Raw genomic sequence first — 16,956 nt, 5'->3', positions numbered from 1 at the left:
CTGCCCGCCTCTGATTGCTCAGCGCCGGGTCCCTGCCCCAGAGGCAGCAACTCACTAAGTGGAGACAAGATTTTATTTACACTATGGTACAGGGTGGCCTGCCCCGGAGGTGGTCAGTCAGCTGAAGAAGTATGTGGAGTGCTTCACCTGCTCCAGGTCGAAGGTCCCTGTGGAGCAGAGAGAGGCCGTGGGTGGGCTCCAGGGAAGGCCCCAACCCCAGCCTGCAGAAGGAGCCCGCACCTCCAGGGACCGTACCTGGCTTGGGCACTGACAGCAGTGTGTCCATCAGCCTGGAGGCCCAGATATTCTTAGAGGCCCTGGAGCCAAGAGCAGGATGGGGGATGAAGCACAGACAGGGTGGGGAGGCGGAGGGCGCGAGGGCGCTGGGGTTGGGTGTGCCTCACCTGGGGTCAGAGCAGAACCGATTCCTTAGGAACCTGGACAGGTCATGGAGGATGGGCTGGCTGTGCAGCTGGACAAACTGCTCTCGGCACACCTTGTGGGGGTGGGACAGTCAGAAGCCAGAACCAGGCTCAGGACATAGGGAGAGAGTGACTGGGAGGGGGTGAAGCTGGGGCTGTGAGGTCCCACAGGGTGAAGGCCACAAGACCAGGGGTGTCCACTTTGACGGGGGCAGGGCCATACCTGGTTCATGACTGCAACATCAGCTGCGTGGGTCCAGAAGCAGTCGTGGACAGAGACAAAGGTCAGGCCCTTTCTGCAGCAGGAGGGAGGGGCTCCATGAGGAGAAGCCACACCTCAAGGTCCATTCTCCCCTTGATCCACACCCAAGGGCCTCCGAAGGGAACTGGGGCTCAGCGTAGCCTCATCCCCACGTCAGCAGTTGTTTCTAACAACCATCAACACATGCCCCCACCACCCATGCTCAGCCGCCTCCAAGGGACTCAGGAGAAACCAGGACGGCTGTGCCTGACCCAGGAGGTCCACGTAGGTCCCGCTGTGTCAGGCCACACAGCATGCCGAGTCTGGGACCCTCTAAGGGCCAGCTTCACTCTCAGAGCCATTTCCCAGCCCCTGCTACCTGGTGGCCTGTCTCCTGGGCACCAGGTCCTGCAGGCCTGCCGGAGGGCTCAGCCCTGGCCCCACCCTTGTCCTGGTCCTGGCTGGCAGGACCCACCAGCAGGACCTGAGCTCACGAGCTGTCTCCCCCTGTGCGGGCCCCTGGCCCACACAGGGGACATCCACACCTGTAGCAGTGCAGGGCCGTGAGCATCATGTGTGAGGAGTCCAGCGAGTGGATGAAGTTGGGCGGGAAGCCGTTCTTCTGCTTCAGCGTGTTGGGCTTCCTGGGGGGAGGAGTGGAGGTGGGGACTCCAGAACCTCCCCAGGCGGCCTTCTGGCCCAGGCGCCCCACCCTGCCCAGCCCTTGCACTCACTGGCTGGTGTCCACACTGCTGTTGAAACTGAGGTTCTGAAGCCCACCTTTGATCTGCAGGGTCAGGGCAGGAGGTGCAGGGGTGGTGAGCCCTGCCCTGCCTCCGTGGGGGTGGGGGTAGGGGTGGGGGCAAGGCCGCACGTACTGTGACCTTGGAGTCGCGGTGGTAGGGCTGGATGATGGGGATGCCCAGCGGTGTGACCCACTCCACAGCTGAGCCCATGTGGGCGATGAGCCGGGCACTGTCAGTCAGCCAGCGCTGCGGGGGCAGGCACTGGGCTCAGGGCAGGGCAGGGCAGGGCAGGGGCGGAGTTGGCGGGGGGGGGGGGGGGCGCAGGCAGGTGTGGGGGGGTAGACGGGCAGGGGGCGCGGGGGGAAAGCCCGTCCAGGGAGGACGAGGCCTCACCTGGATGGACCGAGTACCAGAGAACATCTCCTGGAGGCTGTTGAACACCTGGCGTACAAGGTAGTGCGAGGCCTCCCACACGAACTCCTGGCAGGTGGGGGAGGTGGTCGGTAGGACCCAGGTTCCCGCCACAACCCCCCCAGGGCCCCCCCACCTGAAGCTGTTGGCACACTCCTCTGGGAGCCCCTCCCCGACAACTGCCTGCTGCCCGGTGTCCAGGGGTGGGGCCGGCAGGATCTGGGATCACAGCTGCACACCTGGGGAAAGTCCTGGAGCTCCCGGAGGCGCCTCTCGATCTGCAGGCGGCCCCCGTAGCGGGTGACCCCGTACACCACGGTCATCACCGTCTGCTTGACCACCTTGCGGCTGATGAAGCCCTCCAGCACTTGCGCCACCCGCATGCCCTGCTCGGCATCCTGCCTGCGGAACACCTCCACCTGGGCAGGTGTTGGGGGTCAGAGGGCGGGGCCTGCCCAGCCCCCCAGCCCCTCGTGGGCCTCACCCCGGCCCCTCTCACACCTCCCTCAGGAAGCTCAGGACAGAGACTAAGACTACAGGGTCTACAGCACCCATGTGTTCACACAGGCCCTGGAGATTTTGAAGACAGGGAATGAGTGGGGGGTCCGTAGTGCCTACCTGTGCAGCCACCCCGCTGTAAACGTCCTGCGGCAGGTCCGAGGGCATCAGGTTGACAGAGGCGGCCCCTGCGCTATCCCGGCCCAGGGCGGCGTAGTGCTGCAAGCCGTTACAGGAGCCATCCTGGCCAGGGGTGCAGAGTGAGGGGGCCTGGGCAGGGCTGGGGGAAGGTCTGCATTTCCCCAGCTCTGCTCACAGGAGAGGCCCCCAGCTTCTGACACACGTAGGTGGGCAGCAGCCCCCACAAAGGGGAACGGAGAGGAAGGGGCCGGGCCTGTGTGAACTGCCCCTTGTGGGAACCAGCCAGCGCAGAGTGGAACACTGTGCCACTCCACACTGGGTGCCCCCAGCTCACCTGGTGAACTGGAAAGTGGGAGACATAGGCGGTGGGGTCAGGGGCGCGCACCGCCCGAGCGATCTCCATGCAGCAGGCCAGGGTTTGCCAGGGCTCGTCCGCCTCCATCCACCACTTCCGGCCCTGCAGGAGGGCAGGTGGGCTAGGTGAGGCCCGGGATCTCCAGGTCTGGTGGGGTCAGGGCGGGTCTTGCAGCCTAGACAGGGCTCCCTGGGCACAGATGAGAGTAGGGTGGACCCAGGCAACATGAAGACACACAGACGCATGGAGAGAAAAGAGCAACAGACCAGGGAGGGGGACGTAGCAATAGCCCTGAGTGACCAGCCACTGCGGCATGGAAGCTGGCAGAGCTGCCAATGGCCTGAGGTGGAGGAAAAGACTAAGGCCCAGCTGCCGCCCTCCCATCCTCTCTACCGTCATGGGCCGGTCGGCCGAGTCCAGGATGTCCTCCATCAGCTCATCCGCCAAGTCCCGGCGTGCCTGCAGCGACTCGTGCTTCTTCAGCCCTGTGAGGTTGACCAGGTGGATCTTGAGCCAGTTGAGGCCCTGAGGGCCGAGCGGGCGGCCCTGGGCAAACTCCAGCAGGGCGCGGGCCAGGTCGCTGCCCAGGTGGTTGAAGTGGGGTGGGAACGGGTAGGTCCGGCCGCGGAAGTCCATGTTGTGCGGCAGCCAGAAGATGCGACCCCGCAAGTGCTGGGCCATCGAGAGGCGGTAAAGCGCCTCAGTTCGCAGGCTGTGCATCTCCCGTGCCATCTTCAGGCGGCGCGCCAGCTCCCGCCGCAGCTCGGCCTTCTGGGTGGGCGGCACGTTAGGTTGCAGGCAGGCGTCGGGGGCCTGGCGGCCCTCAGGAGGCCGGGGGGCCTCAAGGGGTGGGGCAGGCACGCCCAGGTGGGGACAGCCCTTGTTGTTGAAGAGCTCCAGCACCAGGTCCAGCACAGGTCCATTGACCTGCCAGGCACAATTGCCCAGCTGGGTGAGGGCGTCCAGGGCACCATGCAGCTCAGCGGGCCGGCAGCGCTCCAGCAGGACCTGGTGCTGCTGGGTGCCCTCCACTGAACGCATCATCTTGGTGGGGCTCAGTAGGAAGGCACCGGAATGGGGGGATGTCCAAGGCAGTGGTGGGCACAGCATGGGCACCTCGGTTGACTCGAAGGTCAGTGTGCCTTCTGCCGCCGTCTCCAGCAGCTGCCTGAAGGCTGGGTGTGGCTTCAGGATCCCGATCTGCGGGTGGACAGGGCAGGTGGCGACAGTCAAGGGACCAGCCACCCCAAAGGCGCCAGAGGCAGGCCCCAGGACCCTGAGACAGGTCTGTGGCTGCAGCAAGATTCTGGCAGGACCCAGCCGTGGCCCAGGGGCCCATGCCACCCAGAGCCCAGGGCAGCCCACCTGGCGGAAGCTACGGAAGGAGTAGACGTGATAGAGCACGGGGATGAGTGTGTTGGAGTCCCGGGGCGTAGCCAGGTTGCTGGGCATCCGCACAGCCTGCACCAGCATCTCTGCCAGCCGCTTGCCTAGTTGCACCAGCACAGACAGGGACCAGGGCTGTTCTTGGGGGTACTCAGGCAGCCCCAGTGCCTCCCAGTACTGCCGTGGCAGGCAGGGCTCCGCCACCTGTGGGTAGGTGGGTGGGTCAGGGGCTGAGGGTCCGGGCACAGAACTGGACACCCAGTTCCCTCCCAGTGTCATATGAGGAAACCGAAGCAGAGTTGAGAGGCAGATCCAGCTGCCCCAGAGCGAGGATGGGCCCTCTGCGTGAGGTTTTCGTTTCCTACCTGAGCTCCCAGACCTCACCTGGGTGTCAGAGGCCAGCAGGTGCAGGTACTTGGAGTACTGCTTCTCCAGCACCTGCACCTGGTTGCTGAGCTGCTTTCTCTGTACCATGTGCCGGTTGAAGACGCGCTGACCCAGCCTGTGCGCCAGGTAGAAAAGGGACTCTCCATGTGCAGGCAGAACCTGCAGGGTCTGGAAGGCAGCGTGCTGTGTAAGCTCCATGCTCCCTCCTGACCCTGGAGCAGGTCAGCAGCGATGGTGGCCCCGCCCCCCACCCCACCCCCACTTCCCAGCTGTCCACCTGCAACAGCATCTCCACAAGCTCCTTCTCGCTGAGCAGGCAGAGGTACGGGAAGAGCGATGAGCGGCCTTCATGGGCAGCATAGGCCTCACTCTCCTTGGTCTCCTGCAGCTCTCGGCACAGCGCCTTCTCCCACTGGGCACGGAGGATGGTCAGTGTCTGCCGCTGTAGGTTGGAGGGGGGACGCCAGAGAGTCACCCCCATGCCCACCAATCCCAGCTGTCCTGGGCCTGGCAGCACATGGGCACCCGGTGCCCCCAGCTCAGGGACTGGGACAGTCAGGCAGGGGGTGGTGGAAGGGGGCTGTGCAGTGAGCCCCCCAACACATGGGCCCTTACCGCGTGCAGAACCTCCTTGGTCAGTGGCGGTGCCTTTTCCACCGACTCCACAGTGACAGTCGTGGCCAGCTCCATGCTGAGCTGCTGCTGGAAGAGCTCCTGCAACTTCTTGAGGGGCAGGTGCAGCCTCGGGTAGGACACAGTGCAATTGGGCTGGTGGCAAGAGACTGGTAGTGAGGCCCTGGGCACCTGACCCCTGGACCTGGGTCCCCAGAGGCAGCTTCGCCCCTAGCCAAGGTCAAGAAGAGCAGCTGCCCACACTAGACCCCAGGACCTCGTACCCGTCCAGAGGCAGAATCACATCCATTTTCCCAGGTCTCCTGAAAATCATCCATGCCTGACGATGGGGGAAAGCAGAGTGCAGATGGGGTGGGGGGTTCTTTCTTTTTTGTCTTTTTAGGGCCGCACCTGTGGCATACAGAGGTTCCCAGGCTAGGGGTCGAATGGGAGCTGTAGTCACCAGCCTATGTCACAGCCACGTCTGCAACCTACACCACACACAGCTCATGGCAACGCTGGATCCTTAACCCCAGCTGAGCAAGGCCAGGGATCAAACCTGCGTCCTCCTGGATACTAGTTGGATTCACTTCCACTGAGCCAGAACAGGAACTCTAGACAGTGTTTAACACAACCACACTGGTTTGAAAAAGCATCTGCCTGGCCTTGCTGGGCAGGCGAGATCACCCAGGAAGACGGTTCAAGTCCCTGGGTGCCACCATTTTCTTTTTAAACTTGGAACCGTGTCAATGTGTGACCCGCCTAAAAATAAAAACAGCAAAACCCAACACTCTGAAAACCACAAATATACATCCACACAAAGAACTGTACCCAGATGGCCACAGCAGCATGGTTCACAACAGTCAAAAGGTACAACCAACCAATGTGGTGCATCAACACACAAGAGACAGGAAGTTCTCTTGTGACTCAGCAGGTTAAAGATCCAGCATTGTCACTGCAGTGGCTTGGGTCACTGCTGTGGCACAGGTGCCATCCCTGGCCCAGGAACTTCCACATGCCAAGGGCAAGGCCCAAAAAAAAAACCCCCCCAAAAAACAAGACATGAAACACGAGTTCCACTGTGCCTCAATGAGATCAGCAATGTCTCTGTAGCACCAGAATGCAAATTTGACCCCAGCCTGGCACAGTGTGTTAAAGGATTCAGCACTGCCAGTGCAGGTCGCAACTGCAGCTCAGCTTTGATCCCTGGCATGGGAACTCCAAATGCCATAGGGCTCCCCCCACCCCCGAAAAAAGGGGACATACACACAAAAGAACAACAGACAATGGACAAACATCATGTTGCCCCTCAATACACAAGAACATCACTCGGCCGTGAAAAGGAGAGAAGTACCAACACTTGCTGCCACGTGGACAGACCTTGAGACCATGATGCTCAGTGAGAGAAACAGCCTCAGAAAGATACACATGAAGTTCCCATCATGGCTCAGTGGAAACAAACCTGACTGGCATCCATGAGGACGCAGGTTCGATCCCTGGCCTCACTCAGTGGGGTAAGGATCCAGCATTGCCGTGAGCTGTGGTTGAAGGCTGCAGACGCAGCTTGGATCTGGCGTTGCTGTGGCTGTGGTGTACACCAGCAGCTATAGCTCTGATGTGACACCTAGCCTGGCAACCTCCATATGCTGAAAGTGTGGCCCTTAAAAAAAAAAAAAAAAAGGATGAAGAAAAAAGAAAGGCACAGTGTGTGATCCTATGGATGGGAGATGTCCAGGATAGGCACATCCTCAGAGAGTGCATTAGTGGTTGTCAGGGGCTGGGGGTGACTGCTAATGGGGATGGAGTTTCCTTTTTGGGGTGATGGAATGTTCTGGAATTAAACAGAAACCAGTGTACTCAGAAATAACTGAATTATACCTTTCAAAGGTGAACTGTAGGAGATTTTTACAGAAAAAGAAAAACCCAGTGCATCTGGTGCCACACTTTCCTCTGCCTGCCTGCTGCTTCAGCTGTCCTGTGGCACTCCCATGCTCAGCCTACTGCTGAGCCTCACGTGGAAAGCCAGGGCAGCGCATGGCAGCCTGCCCCTGTTGGCAACTGCCAGCTTCCACCTTTAGGTCAAGGCCCCACTTGTTTCGTGTCCGAGAAGCAGGGGTGGCGTCCCGACAAGGAGAGATGGGGGAGGGACTGAGGCTCCAGGAGACGCCTCCAGAGAAACCCCGCTGATGTCAGGCCACAGGCAGGGGCTCACCTTGGCATAGATCTCCCGGAGCAGCGGCGAGGTATTGACCTGGGGTGGAGGCGGGCGTGGGCACGGGACGCTGAAGGTGGGCTTGGCCTTGCGCACAGCCTTCAGCAGCTCGGCCCGCTCCTCCTCGCTCAGCAGCACAGACGTGAAGAGCCCCTCTAGCTGTAGCCCGTCTTGGGCCATCTGCTTCAGACACCTGTGGGGCACACAGGGCGGCCCCCACCTTGGTCTTAGTGCCCAGCGGCTGTGGGAGTCCCCGGGGCCCCTGACCCCCACCCACCTTCGGATGGTGTCTGTATCCTGGTCCAGACGCCCCATGCACTGCAGAGCAGCTGCGTAGGACAGCAGATCAGGGGTGAGCCCGGCGTCTTTCACCATGAAGAACACATACACCAGCTCTTTGAAGGAGCCCTGCAGGAACGAGCCAGGGAGGTCTGAGGGGGGCCCCTCGGCAGGCTCCTCTGCCCAGTTTCCTGACCCCTCCCTCAGTGCGGGAAGTCGCTACCACCTCCTCAGGCACCATGTGGTGGTGAGTGGCTGCTTTCGCCTCCTGCATCAGGGCACCGGCTAAGTGCCCTGCCCCTACCTCTCGGGCCCCTCCCCAACACCCGCCCTGCGGTCCTGCCCTATCTGCACGGTCTTGGGAGCAGTGCAGCCCAGTCCAGAGCCATGCACGGCCACCTGGCCACCCAGCTGAGTGCAAATGAGATACTCAAGCTGGACTAAACAGTGGTGCAAGGCTGGCACAGGTGAAGAGCACTTTGCTGTGCTCAATGCCGCTGGTCTAGAGCGAGCCCACCCCACCTTTATAGAACCTGTAATAACGTCACCACCATGAAAACACCCATTTGAACCTTCACATACTACCCTCCCTGTCCCGGACACAAGCAGGGCTGAAGCCTTGACTCCTCCCAAGAACCCCGAAGGATCCCCGCTTTGCAGAGGGAAATGAGGTGTGGTCTACGGTGAGCTCATAGAAGAAAGAGGCCTCCAACTCAGGTCCAAGTGGCAGCCACGCCCACCCAGAAACGATTATTTACAAAGCCACTCGGTGCTGTGGCTGGGCTGACCAGTTCCCCCCAAACTCACACCCACCTAGAAAGAACCTCAGCAAATGGCCTTAGTTAGAAATAGTGTCTCTGCAGATGTAGTTAAGGGGAGGGCACAATGGGGTAAGGCAGTGTGACAACTGAGGCACAGATCAGAGGGATGCAGCCACAGGCCAAGGAATGTCGGCCCCCAGAAGCCGCAAGAGGCAGGGAGGACCCTCCCCTGGAGCCTTGCAGGGTAGGGGTGGGGGGCACACCCTGACCTGGGACAACAAGAAAATGGGCCTGTGTTGCTGTGAGCCTCCCAGTTTGCGGCCACTCGTTCAGCAGCCCCAGGAAGCTCCTCTAATGACAGGAGCGGTGGCCAAGACAGAACTCTTCCGGGGAGCTGGAGGCCACAGCCTAGGACGGAAGCTGAACTCCTGGGACTAAGCTCATCTGTGAACACAACCTAGGCGAGAAAGCCCCAAGGACTGTCACCGTGGAGACCTTGGGTGCCTCAGAGGCACCATCAGGCTGCTCTGGGTCGCCTCATGTGCATGAGTCAGCACAGCAAAATCCCTGCCGCAGACCCGCCTTCCCGAGCTGCACCTGGACTTGTCGCCGGTGCGTCCCTTATCCACCAGGCACTCACTGTCCCTGCTGCTCCTGACAGGCTACAGGCCTGCAGGAGGAAGGGTGTTGGGGAAGTTTTCCTGCAAGGACGTGTAAGCAGCTCTCAAAGCAGCCACAGGTCAGAGGAGAAACTCCAAGTAAAAAGAAAGCAGCTAAAGCTGTGCCCAGAGGGACATTCACAGCTGCGAATGCCTGCACTAAAACGAAGGGAGCCCACTGCAGGAAATGGGAGAAAAAAACAAGCCAGGAGAGGAAGCTCCCACCATGGCACAGTGGGTGAAGGATCAGGCCACTGCAGAGGCGAAGGTTCAATCCCCAGCCCTGGGCAGTGGGTTAAAGGATCTGGTGTTGCCACAGCTGCAGCACAGGTCTCAGCTGTGGCTTGGATTCAATCCCTGGTCCAGGAACTTCCACGTACCACAGGTACAGCCATTAAAAAAAAAGAAAAGATAAAAGGACAAGCCAGGCAGAAAGTGTCATGCTCACTGAGCTGAGGAGGGTCTGCAGCACCCCTCCAGCTAGAGCCCTGGTCAAGTAACCAGAAGGAAACTCTGAAATAGGAGTTCAGAGTCTTCCTTCCCTTTTGGTCATTCTCAGAATTTCCTTTCAAAGCCACTTGTGACTCACAGTAAACAAACCTAAAGAATTACTAAAATAATTAAAGAAAAAAAAAAAAAAAAAGGACTGAGCTTTGGAACTCAAAGACAAAGCTTAGCTTCTGCCTCTGACCTCAGGCACCAGCTCCCAGAGGACAGCCACTTACCTCACGCGCCCAACCCAGCATGACCGCATTGTACATGGCGAGAGTTAGCAGCTTCTGCTGCTGGGACCTGCTGTGGTAGGTGACCAGCACGTGGTGGGCAAGAGGCAGGTGGCCCGTGTGCAGGCAGCACTCTAAGAAGGACAGGAGCTTCTGCTGCTGGCCCTCCAGCTTCGCCTCAGGATCCCTACTGGCTTCTTCGCAGCTCAGCCTCTGCGGGGCCTCCTGCAGCAACTGCTCCAGCTGCTCCTCCCAGGGGCTCTGGGGGGTTCCCTTCTGCCAGCGCTGCAGCTGCTTCGCCAGCTTCCTGCTCAGCAGCCGGGGCTCCTTGCGCAGCTCCACCCGCCACAGCCGCTTGCCGCCTTTCTGCACCCTCTCCCGCAGCTGCTCCTTGCGCCTCTCCATCAGCCGCTGCTCCTCATCTAGTTTCTGCGCCCAGCGGTCACCAGCCCCCATTTGGGCCTTCCTGGGTGGCTGGATGCCGCCAGCCTCCGAGGCCTGAGCCATGGCCACCTTCTTCACTGTCACCTCCGCCTCGCTCTCGGCCTGCAGCTGGCGCACCCTCGCCTCAAGCACTGTGGGACAGAAGGACAGAAGTCAGGAGGCCCCCAAGGTCCAGGTGGCAAGAGGCGCGCACCACCCACCCCCTCACCACCAGTCACCTGAGCCTCTCAAACGCAATGTCCCAAACAAGCTCCTGGTGTTACCCGCAACCTGCTCCTGTCTCCCAGCCGCCACCGCCCGCCACTTAGTCCTTCCAGGAGCTCTGCCCAGAGCCCGAGGGTCTTCTACAACTATCTCCCTCCATACCCAGCTGGGCAGCACTACCCACAAAAGCTACCCAGTGCCTCCCACCCCCACCTCCATCTCCAGCCACGACGGCTTCAGGGCCTTTGCACAGACCCTTACCCGACAATTCAAAGCTCTGTTCTATAAAGCTGTGGTCAGAGCTGGTGAACAGGGAACCACGGATCGCAGGGAAACGCAGGGCTCCTGGGAGCCTGTGGTCTCATTTCCACCAATGGATCAGCACATAACCTTATTTTGTGAGTTCTCACATGGGTGCCTTATTTCACATATACTGTCGACCCATTAATGTCGAATGCAGGGCCATACCACCCTGCACTCACTCCTGAACAAAACACATCGAACACACGTTTTCTTCAAAAGGCTCGGGGTCCCAGCCCCTGTGAGCTGAGAATACCAGATGGCGCCTCAGCACACCAGGGGCACGTAAACAGCAAAACTACCAGGAAAGCACACAAAAGTGCAAAGCTGTGGTACTAAATACACCCTGAAAAGGACGTTCTTCAGGGGGAAGCCATGTGTCAGGTGGCTCAGGGTTTTGCTGCTCACGTCTGCAAGTGACCCTGAAAGTACTGTCTTTGGGGTCACAAGTAAAGTTGGGCTGGTGGGAGACTTTGCAAACACGGAACTCGCGAACATAAGGACCAAGCAGATCTGCCTTGGGCCTCTCTCACTGGAACATGAGCCCTGGGAGAGAGCTGGCCCGGGGCAGAAACAGTCACAAGGCAGGTGTGGACCTAGGCCTCAGAGTGGCTCAAAACTCAGAAGACATTTTCAGAACACACAGGCAACTGGGGGCTACAAAGTGCCAGGAGGGACACAAGGCAGAAGCAGGGACATGGGCACAACCCCCTCACCCCAGGCAGCCACGTCTGATCTCCCTGAGGGGGTGACCAGGGACAAGTGGGTGCAAAGCTCCTGATGACAGAGGTCTCGGCGCTCTGTGGCCCTCAGCGGGGGGATAAAATTTATTCTATGAGAGAGGAACCAGTTGGAGGGGTCTAGGCTGGATTGTGCCAGAAAGTGATTCAGATTTCCAGAATCTGGGCTTTACTTTAAAATGAGATGGGTTGGAGTTCCCGTCATGGCTCAGTGGTTAATGAATCTGACGAGGAACCATGAGGTTGCGGGTTCGATCCCTGGCCTTGCTCAGTGGGTTAAGGATCCGGCGTTGCCGTGAGCTGTGGTGTAGGTTGCAGATGCCACTCGGATCCTGTGTTGCTGCATTGATGTGGCCCTAACCCTAACCCCAGTGGCCACAGCTCCAATTAGACCCCTAGCCTGGGAACCTCCATATGCCATGGGTGCGGCCCTAGAAAAGGCAAAAAGACCAAAAAAAAATAATAATAATTAAAAAATAAAATGAGATGGGTGGATTTCCTGCTGTGGAGCAGTGGGTTAGGAATCTGAATGCAGGGGCTGGGAGTCAAAGGATCCAGAACTGCCACAGCTACAGCATAGGTCACAGCTGTGGCTCAGAATCAACTACTAGCCCAGGAACTTCCACATGCAACAGATGTAGCCATTAAAAAAAAAAAAAAAAAAAAAAAAAGAGATGGATGAGAAATCAAAAGAAGTTTCCTGTCTCTACCTCTGCACACCTGGGATTTTCTATTAGGTTTTTCTTTTCCAAGGCTCCCCAACCCCCTCCTGGCTGCTGAACACACACTGAACGTGGGGCAGGAGGGGAAGCAGGAGGCACTGGCCAACTGGGAGGGAGATAACAGATGGTGAGAAAGGACAGATGCTCCCTGCTTGCTTGGGAGGCCGCCAGAACTAGGCTGTCCATCCAGGATTACAAAGACAGCGACCCAAGCCCATGTACCTCTGTGTGGCCTTAGGCCAGTCTCTTCAGCCACAATTTGGGGCCTCCACTGTCTCATTCGGAAAATGGGAGTCCCTGGTGGGTCTGGGGACAAGGGCACTACAAGAACTCAATGCGCACAGTTCTTGTTTCACATCATCACTGCAGTGGGCAATTGGACCACCAGAGTGGGACAGTACGACTCCCTCCACCTTACAGACTTACATGCCTTCTCCTTGGGCTCATCGTGAAGAACCAGGGAGGTGGCTCCGGGCAGAGTGGCCAGCAGGCAGGGGGCGGGGGGGTGGGAACAGTGACCTCAGGGACCAGGCTCACCTTCCAGCAGCTCAACATGGCCCCAGTCCTTCCTGCGGTCCTGCTCACAAGGGCTGGCAGACAAACTTCTTCTCCGGCCCCCAATGACACCAAGGGTTCCTGCAGGAGAGACCAGGGAGGCGCCCAGTCGGTGAGGGAAGGAGGGCCCTTGAAGGGACAGAAATGTCAGGATCCGGGGGCAAAGGAACCCTAAAGTGGCAGGCGCCCAGTCGGTAAGGGAAGGAGGGCCCTTGAAGGGACAGAAATGTCAGGATCTGGGGGCAAAGGAACCCTAAAGTCAGTGGCTACCGGTCTCACATTGGAAAGAAACCCACAGGCCAGGGAGTTCCCCTTGTGGCTCAGTGAAAATGAACACGACTAGTATCCAAAAAGACGCAGGTTCCATCCCCGGCCTCACTCAGCGGGTTAATGATCCAGCGTTGCCGTGAGCCGCAGTGTAGGCCGGCAGCTGTAGTTCCGACTTGACCCCTAGCTTGGAAGTTTCCGTATGCCGTATCTGAGGCCCTAAAAAGCCAAAAAATAAAATGAAAGAAACCCACAAGCCAAAGGTGAAGGGGGCATCACAGCTAAGAAAAAAAAGGAAACTGGGGCGTGGGATCGAGGACGAAGGTTTCCTCCAACTGAAAGTAAAGAGTTCAAAGATCAAAATCCCTAAACCGTAAAGAGTGGACTGAGGGCTCCAAAAGAAATCAAGTGTCAGAGGTCAAAGTACCCTGCCGACCCCCGTCCGCAGACGGTTCGGAGACTGGGCCGAGGACGAGTGAAAGTGGGGTCGAGTCACTGGGTTCCCGGAAACCCCCCAAGGGCAAAAGGCAAAAGTCGGGAAGTAGCTGGACTCCCGGGCCGAAAAGCCTGAGGTCTCGGCCGCGGGTGAGGAGGCGGGGCAGGGTCGCGGTGTGGCCCCCAGGTCTCCGCCGCATTACCTTCCTCCGTCAGGAGGCCATGGCGGCCCGCGGGCCACAGGGCCCTCCGGAGCCCCGCCACGCCGCGGCCCCAGCGGAGGGCAGACATGCCACCCGCACGCGGCACTGCCGCCCCACCGCACTGCGCCTGCACCTTCCGCGCCTGCCGGGAGTTATAGTTGCACGGCCTACGGCGGCCGCGAAGGAACCGTGTGCCCAGAAAGGGCCTCCCGAACCACAACTCCCAGGGGGCAGCGGGGCAAGGCCCCACAACCCCACCCCGAGGCACAGGGGCATGCGCGCCGATGGAGCCCTCTGATTGGCTATTCGCTGGCGAGGCGGGGCAGGAGAGAGTTGTTGTTTGAGCAGCACGGGATGAATACAAGCCATGTTTGGGAGGACCCGGAACGTGGGTTTTGTTGTTTAAGAAATAGTCGCCGGGTAATTATGACTGCGTTCTGCAATTTAGAGATTCCTGTCAACGATCTTAATTGGTCCAACGATAGCTTTGGGGAGGGAACTATTACCGTCTACAGTTTACTGAAGAGGAAGCTGAGGTTTAGAGAGGTCAATCAAAATGCCCAAAGTCACACAGCACAATATTAGAGGCACTAGAATGAAGGCCCAGATCTGTTTGAGTCCAAGCCCTAAAGCCAAGGGTCAGCCGGGTCATGTTGTTCCCTGGACATTTCTGTCATCCACTCTTTCTGGTCTCAGTTTACCCACTACTAGTTCCCAAGTTCCTGAGGCCAGGGGCAAAGTGGACGGGAGGAGCGCACTAACCTCCAACTTAGTTGATTTGATGACAAGTGGAATGAAATAATCCCTGGATCCTGTACCTTCCCAACCCTGGTCTCCATGGAGATCTCACTCAGGAGTAAGGAGGGCCAGAGCTTTAGAATCAGTCCTGGGGAGTTCCCGTCGTGGCGCAGTGGTTAACGAATCCGACTAGGAACCATGAGGTTGCGGGTTCGGTCCCTGCCCTTGCTCAGTGGGTTAACGATCCGGCGTTGCTGTGAGCTGTGGTGTAGGTTGCAGACGCGGCTCGGATCCCGCGTTGCTGTGGCTCTGGCGTAGGCTGGTGGCTACAGCTCTGATTGGACCCCTAGCCTGAGAACCTCCATATGCCGCGGGAGCGGCCCAAGAAATAGCAACAAAAAAAAAAAAAAAAAAAAAAGAATCAGTCCTGGAAGGCATGCCCATCTCACCGCTGAGTTCAGGAAACTGAGATCAGGGGAGGGAAGCATGTGAACTGGGATCAGTTGGCACGTGGAGGATGACAATATGCAGTATAACTGTGTTCCAGGAAGCAGTCATGGCAAGTGCAAAGGCCCTGAGGCAGGAACACATGTGGATAGCTAGAATTTGAGCAGCATTTTAGGGTGAGGAAGCAATGACAAACCTGGGGGTATGCTCAGGGCCCAGACTACAGTGAGCCTCAGGAACCTCGGCTCAGGTTCACGCATGTCCTCAGACACTTGGACTTCAGTCTCCCCACTACCCAGACTAGAGACTGGACCTGTGCTCTAGAAGTGCCAGACTCCCAGATCTGGAAGCCTCTTGACAGCACATTCAAGATGCAGCTGCCCACGCGAGTCTGTGCACTGTGATGCCATCGGCTGGGAATGTTTTTAGCAGACGCAGCGTCCTCCCCAACCTGCCCCAACCCACCCCAAGATGCCCTGGGGGGCAGTGACCTCAGCCCTTGCTCACACCTAGGGTTGCCTTCCTGGCCCAAGGGTGGGGGGACTGAATCAGCTGGGCCCGGCCCCCCAAGTCCTAGAGACAGCCCCTTGCACCCCTGAAGCCTGGCAGAGCCAGGAGCATGGGCTGGAAACCAAGACTTCTCTCTCTCTTTTTTTTTTTTTTTTTTTTTTTTTTGTCTTTTTAGGGCCGCACCCACGGCATATGGAGGTTCCCAGGCTAGGGGTCCAATTGGAGCTGTAGCTGCCAGCCTACACCAGAGCCACAGCAACGCCAGATCTGAGCCGCATCTGTGACCTACACCACAGCTCAGGGCAACACTGGATCCTTAAGCCACTGAGCAAGGCCAGGGATTGAACCTGCAACCTCATGGTTCCTAGTCAGATTCGTTTCCGCTGCACCACGAGGGGGAATCCTGGAGGCCAAGACTTCTGACTCCTTTGCCTCCATTCCCTTTACTATCTTCTGGAATGTCAGTTGCCCTATCCCATATTTCCCAAAGAGTCAGAGCCTGGATCTTAGTGGTGAAGAGGCTATTTATTCGTTTGGGGTTTTTTTTTGCTTTTGTTTTTTTTTTTGGCATATGGAAGTTCCCAGGCTAGGGGTCAAATCAGAGAGCTGCAGCTGCTGGCCCACACCACAGTCACAGCAACTCTAGATCTTCATCTTCGACCTACACACAACTTCACAGCAACACCGGATCCTTAACTCACTGAGTGAGGCCAGCAATAGAACCTGCATCCTCATGGATACTAGTCAGGTTCCTTTCTGCTGAGCCACAAGGGAAACTCCTGAAGAGGCTATTCTCTCAGTTCCTGATCAAACATGGGAGGTCTGGCTTGGGGCCACCTGTGTGTAACCCCTGTCTCAGCTCCTAAGCTGTGGTCCTACTGATCTGAGACTTTGTCACATGGACTCTTTGTGTTTCTTCCCACAGCTTACTTTCACTGTGTCATGTATGGTACTGGTTTTCCACTCCTGACGGTGATGACAAGTTTTATTGTAAATCTGAAGCAAGAAAATAGGAATAATACCCAAGATATATGAAAAGAGATTTCATTAAGAGTGGGACACAGGGAGTTTCTACCGTGGCTCAGCAGGTTAAGAATCCAGCCTTATCTCTGCAGTGGTGCAGGTTTGATCCCCAGCCCCAATGTAGCGGGTTAAGGATCTGGCATTGCCACAGCTGCGGCATAGGTCACAGCTGTGGCTCAGATTGGATCCCTGGCCCAGGAACTTCCATACGCCACGAATGCAGCCAAAAAAAAAAAAAAAAAAAAAAAGACGGGGGTAAAGCGTTGAGACTTAGGGTTTAGGCAACACTGTGTTACAGAATCTGTTCAAATCTGCCAATTATCACCCAAAATGTTTTGTCCAAATCAAACCAGGAGACGTTCAGATGAACCTGAGCTGTGGGGTGTGCTAGGACACTTCAGAAGTGCTGAGAACCAACTATGAAGGAAAAATAAAAATCATTTTTAAAAAAGTACTGAGAAAGTTGAGGAAAGATTTCTAGATGGAGGGAAATCGTATCAGATTCCTGGGGCTGCTGTAACAAATTACCACAAAGA

General features: G+C 57.8%; 1 protein-coding gene across 15 annotated transcripts; it reads right to left on the bottom strand.

The window, feature by feature from the left end:
* Positions 1 to 59: 59 nt before the first annotated feature.
* POLRMT (RNA polymerase mitochondrial) lies at positions 60 to 13,830 on the bottom strand. Of its 15 annotated transcripts, none has more exons than XM_085013562.1 (22): positions 13,703 to 13,830; positions 12,669 to 12,878; positions 9,836 to 10,407; positions 7,689 to 7,819; positions 7,412 to 7,604; positions 5,484 to 5,610; positions 5,203 to 5,355; positions 4,865 to 5,029; positions 4,585 to 4,755; positions 4,180 to 4,404; positions 3,208 to 4,014; positions 2,794 to 2,916; positions 2,439 to 2,561; positions 2,060 to 2,239; positions 1,803 to 1,889; positions 1,542 to 1,655; positions 1,398 to 1,450; positions 1,209 to 1,307; positions 646 to 718; positions 405 to 496; positions 256 to 317; positions 60 to 167 (listed from the first exon to the last, which is right to left on the bottom strand). In XM_085013562.1, exons 5-22 carry the CDS (start codon positions 7,417 to 7,419, stop codon positions 118 to 120), a joined length of 2,712 nt encoding a protein of 903 aa, XP_084869688.1. In that variant the 5' UTR covers positions 7,420 to 7,604; positions 7,689 to 7,819; positions 9,836 to 10,407; positions 12,669 to 12,878; positions 13,703 to 13,830; the 3' UTR covers positions 60 to 117. The 15 variants fall into 15 exon arrangements, with proteins under 15 accessions (XP_084869688.1, XP_084869693.1, XP_084869689.1 ...); XM_085013567.1 differs by having other exon boundaries at positions 2,439 to 2,537; XM_085013563.1 differs by having other exon boundaries at positions 12,780 to 12,878.
* Between the last annotated feature and the right edge of the window lie 3,126 nt (positions 13,831 to 16,956).

This window comes from Sus scrofa, chromosome 2, assembly GCF_054392235.1.
Source record: "Sus scrofa isolate SSC_HxYL_T2T_F1_AM1 chromosome 2, Sscrofa_HxYL_maternal_Yorkshire_Landrace_v2.0, whole genome shotgun sequence".
In the NCBI taxonomy this organism is placed as follows: domain Eukaryota; kingdom Metazoa; phylum Chordata; class Mammalia; order Artiodactyla; family Suidae; genus Sus; species Sus scrofa.
Note: the sequence above shows the minus strand (reverse complement) of the source record. Positions and strands in the feature narration are given on the sequence as shown.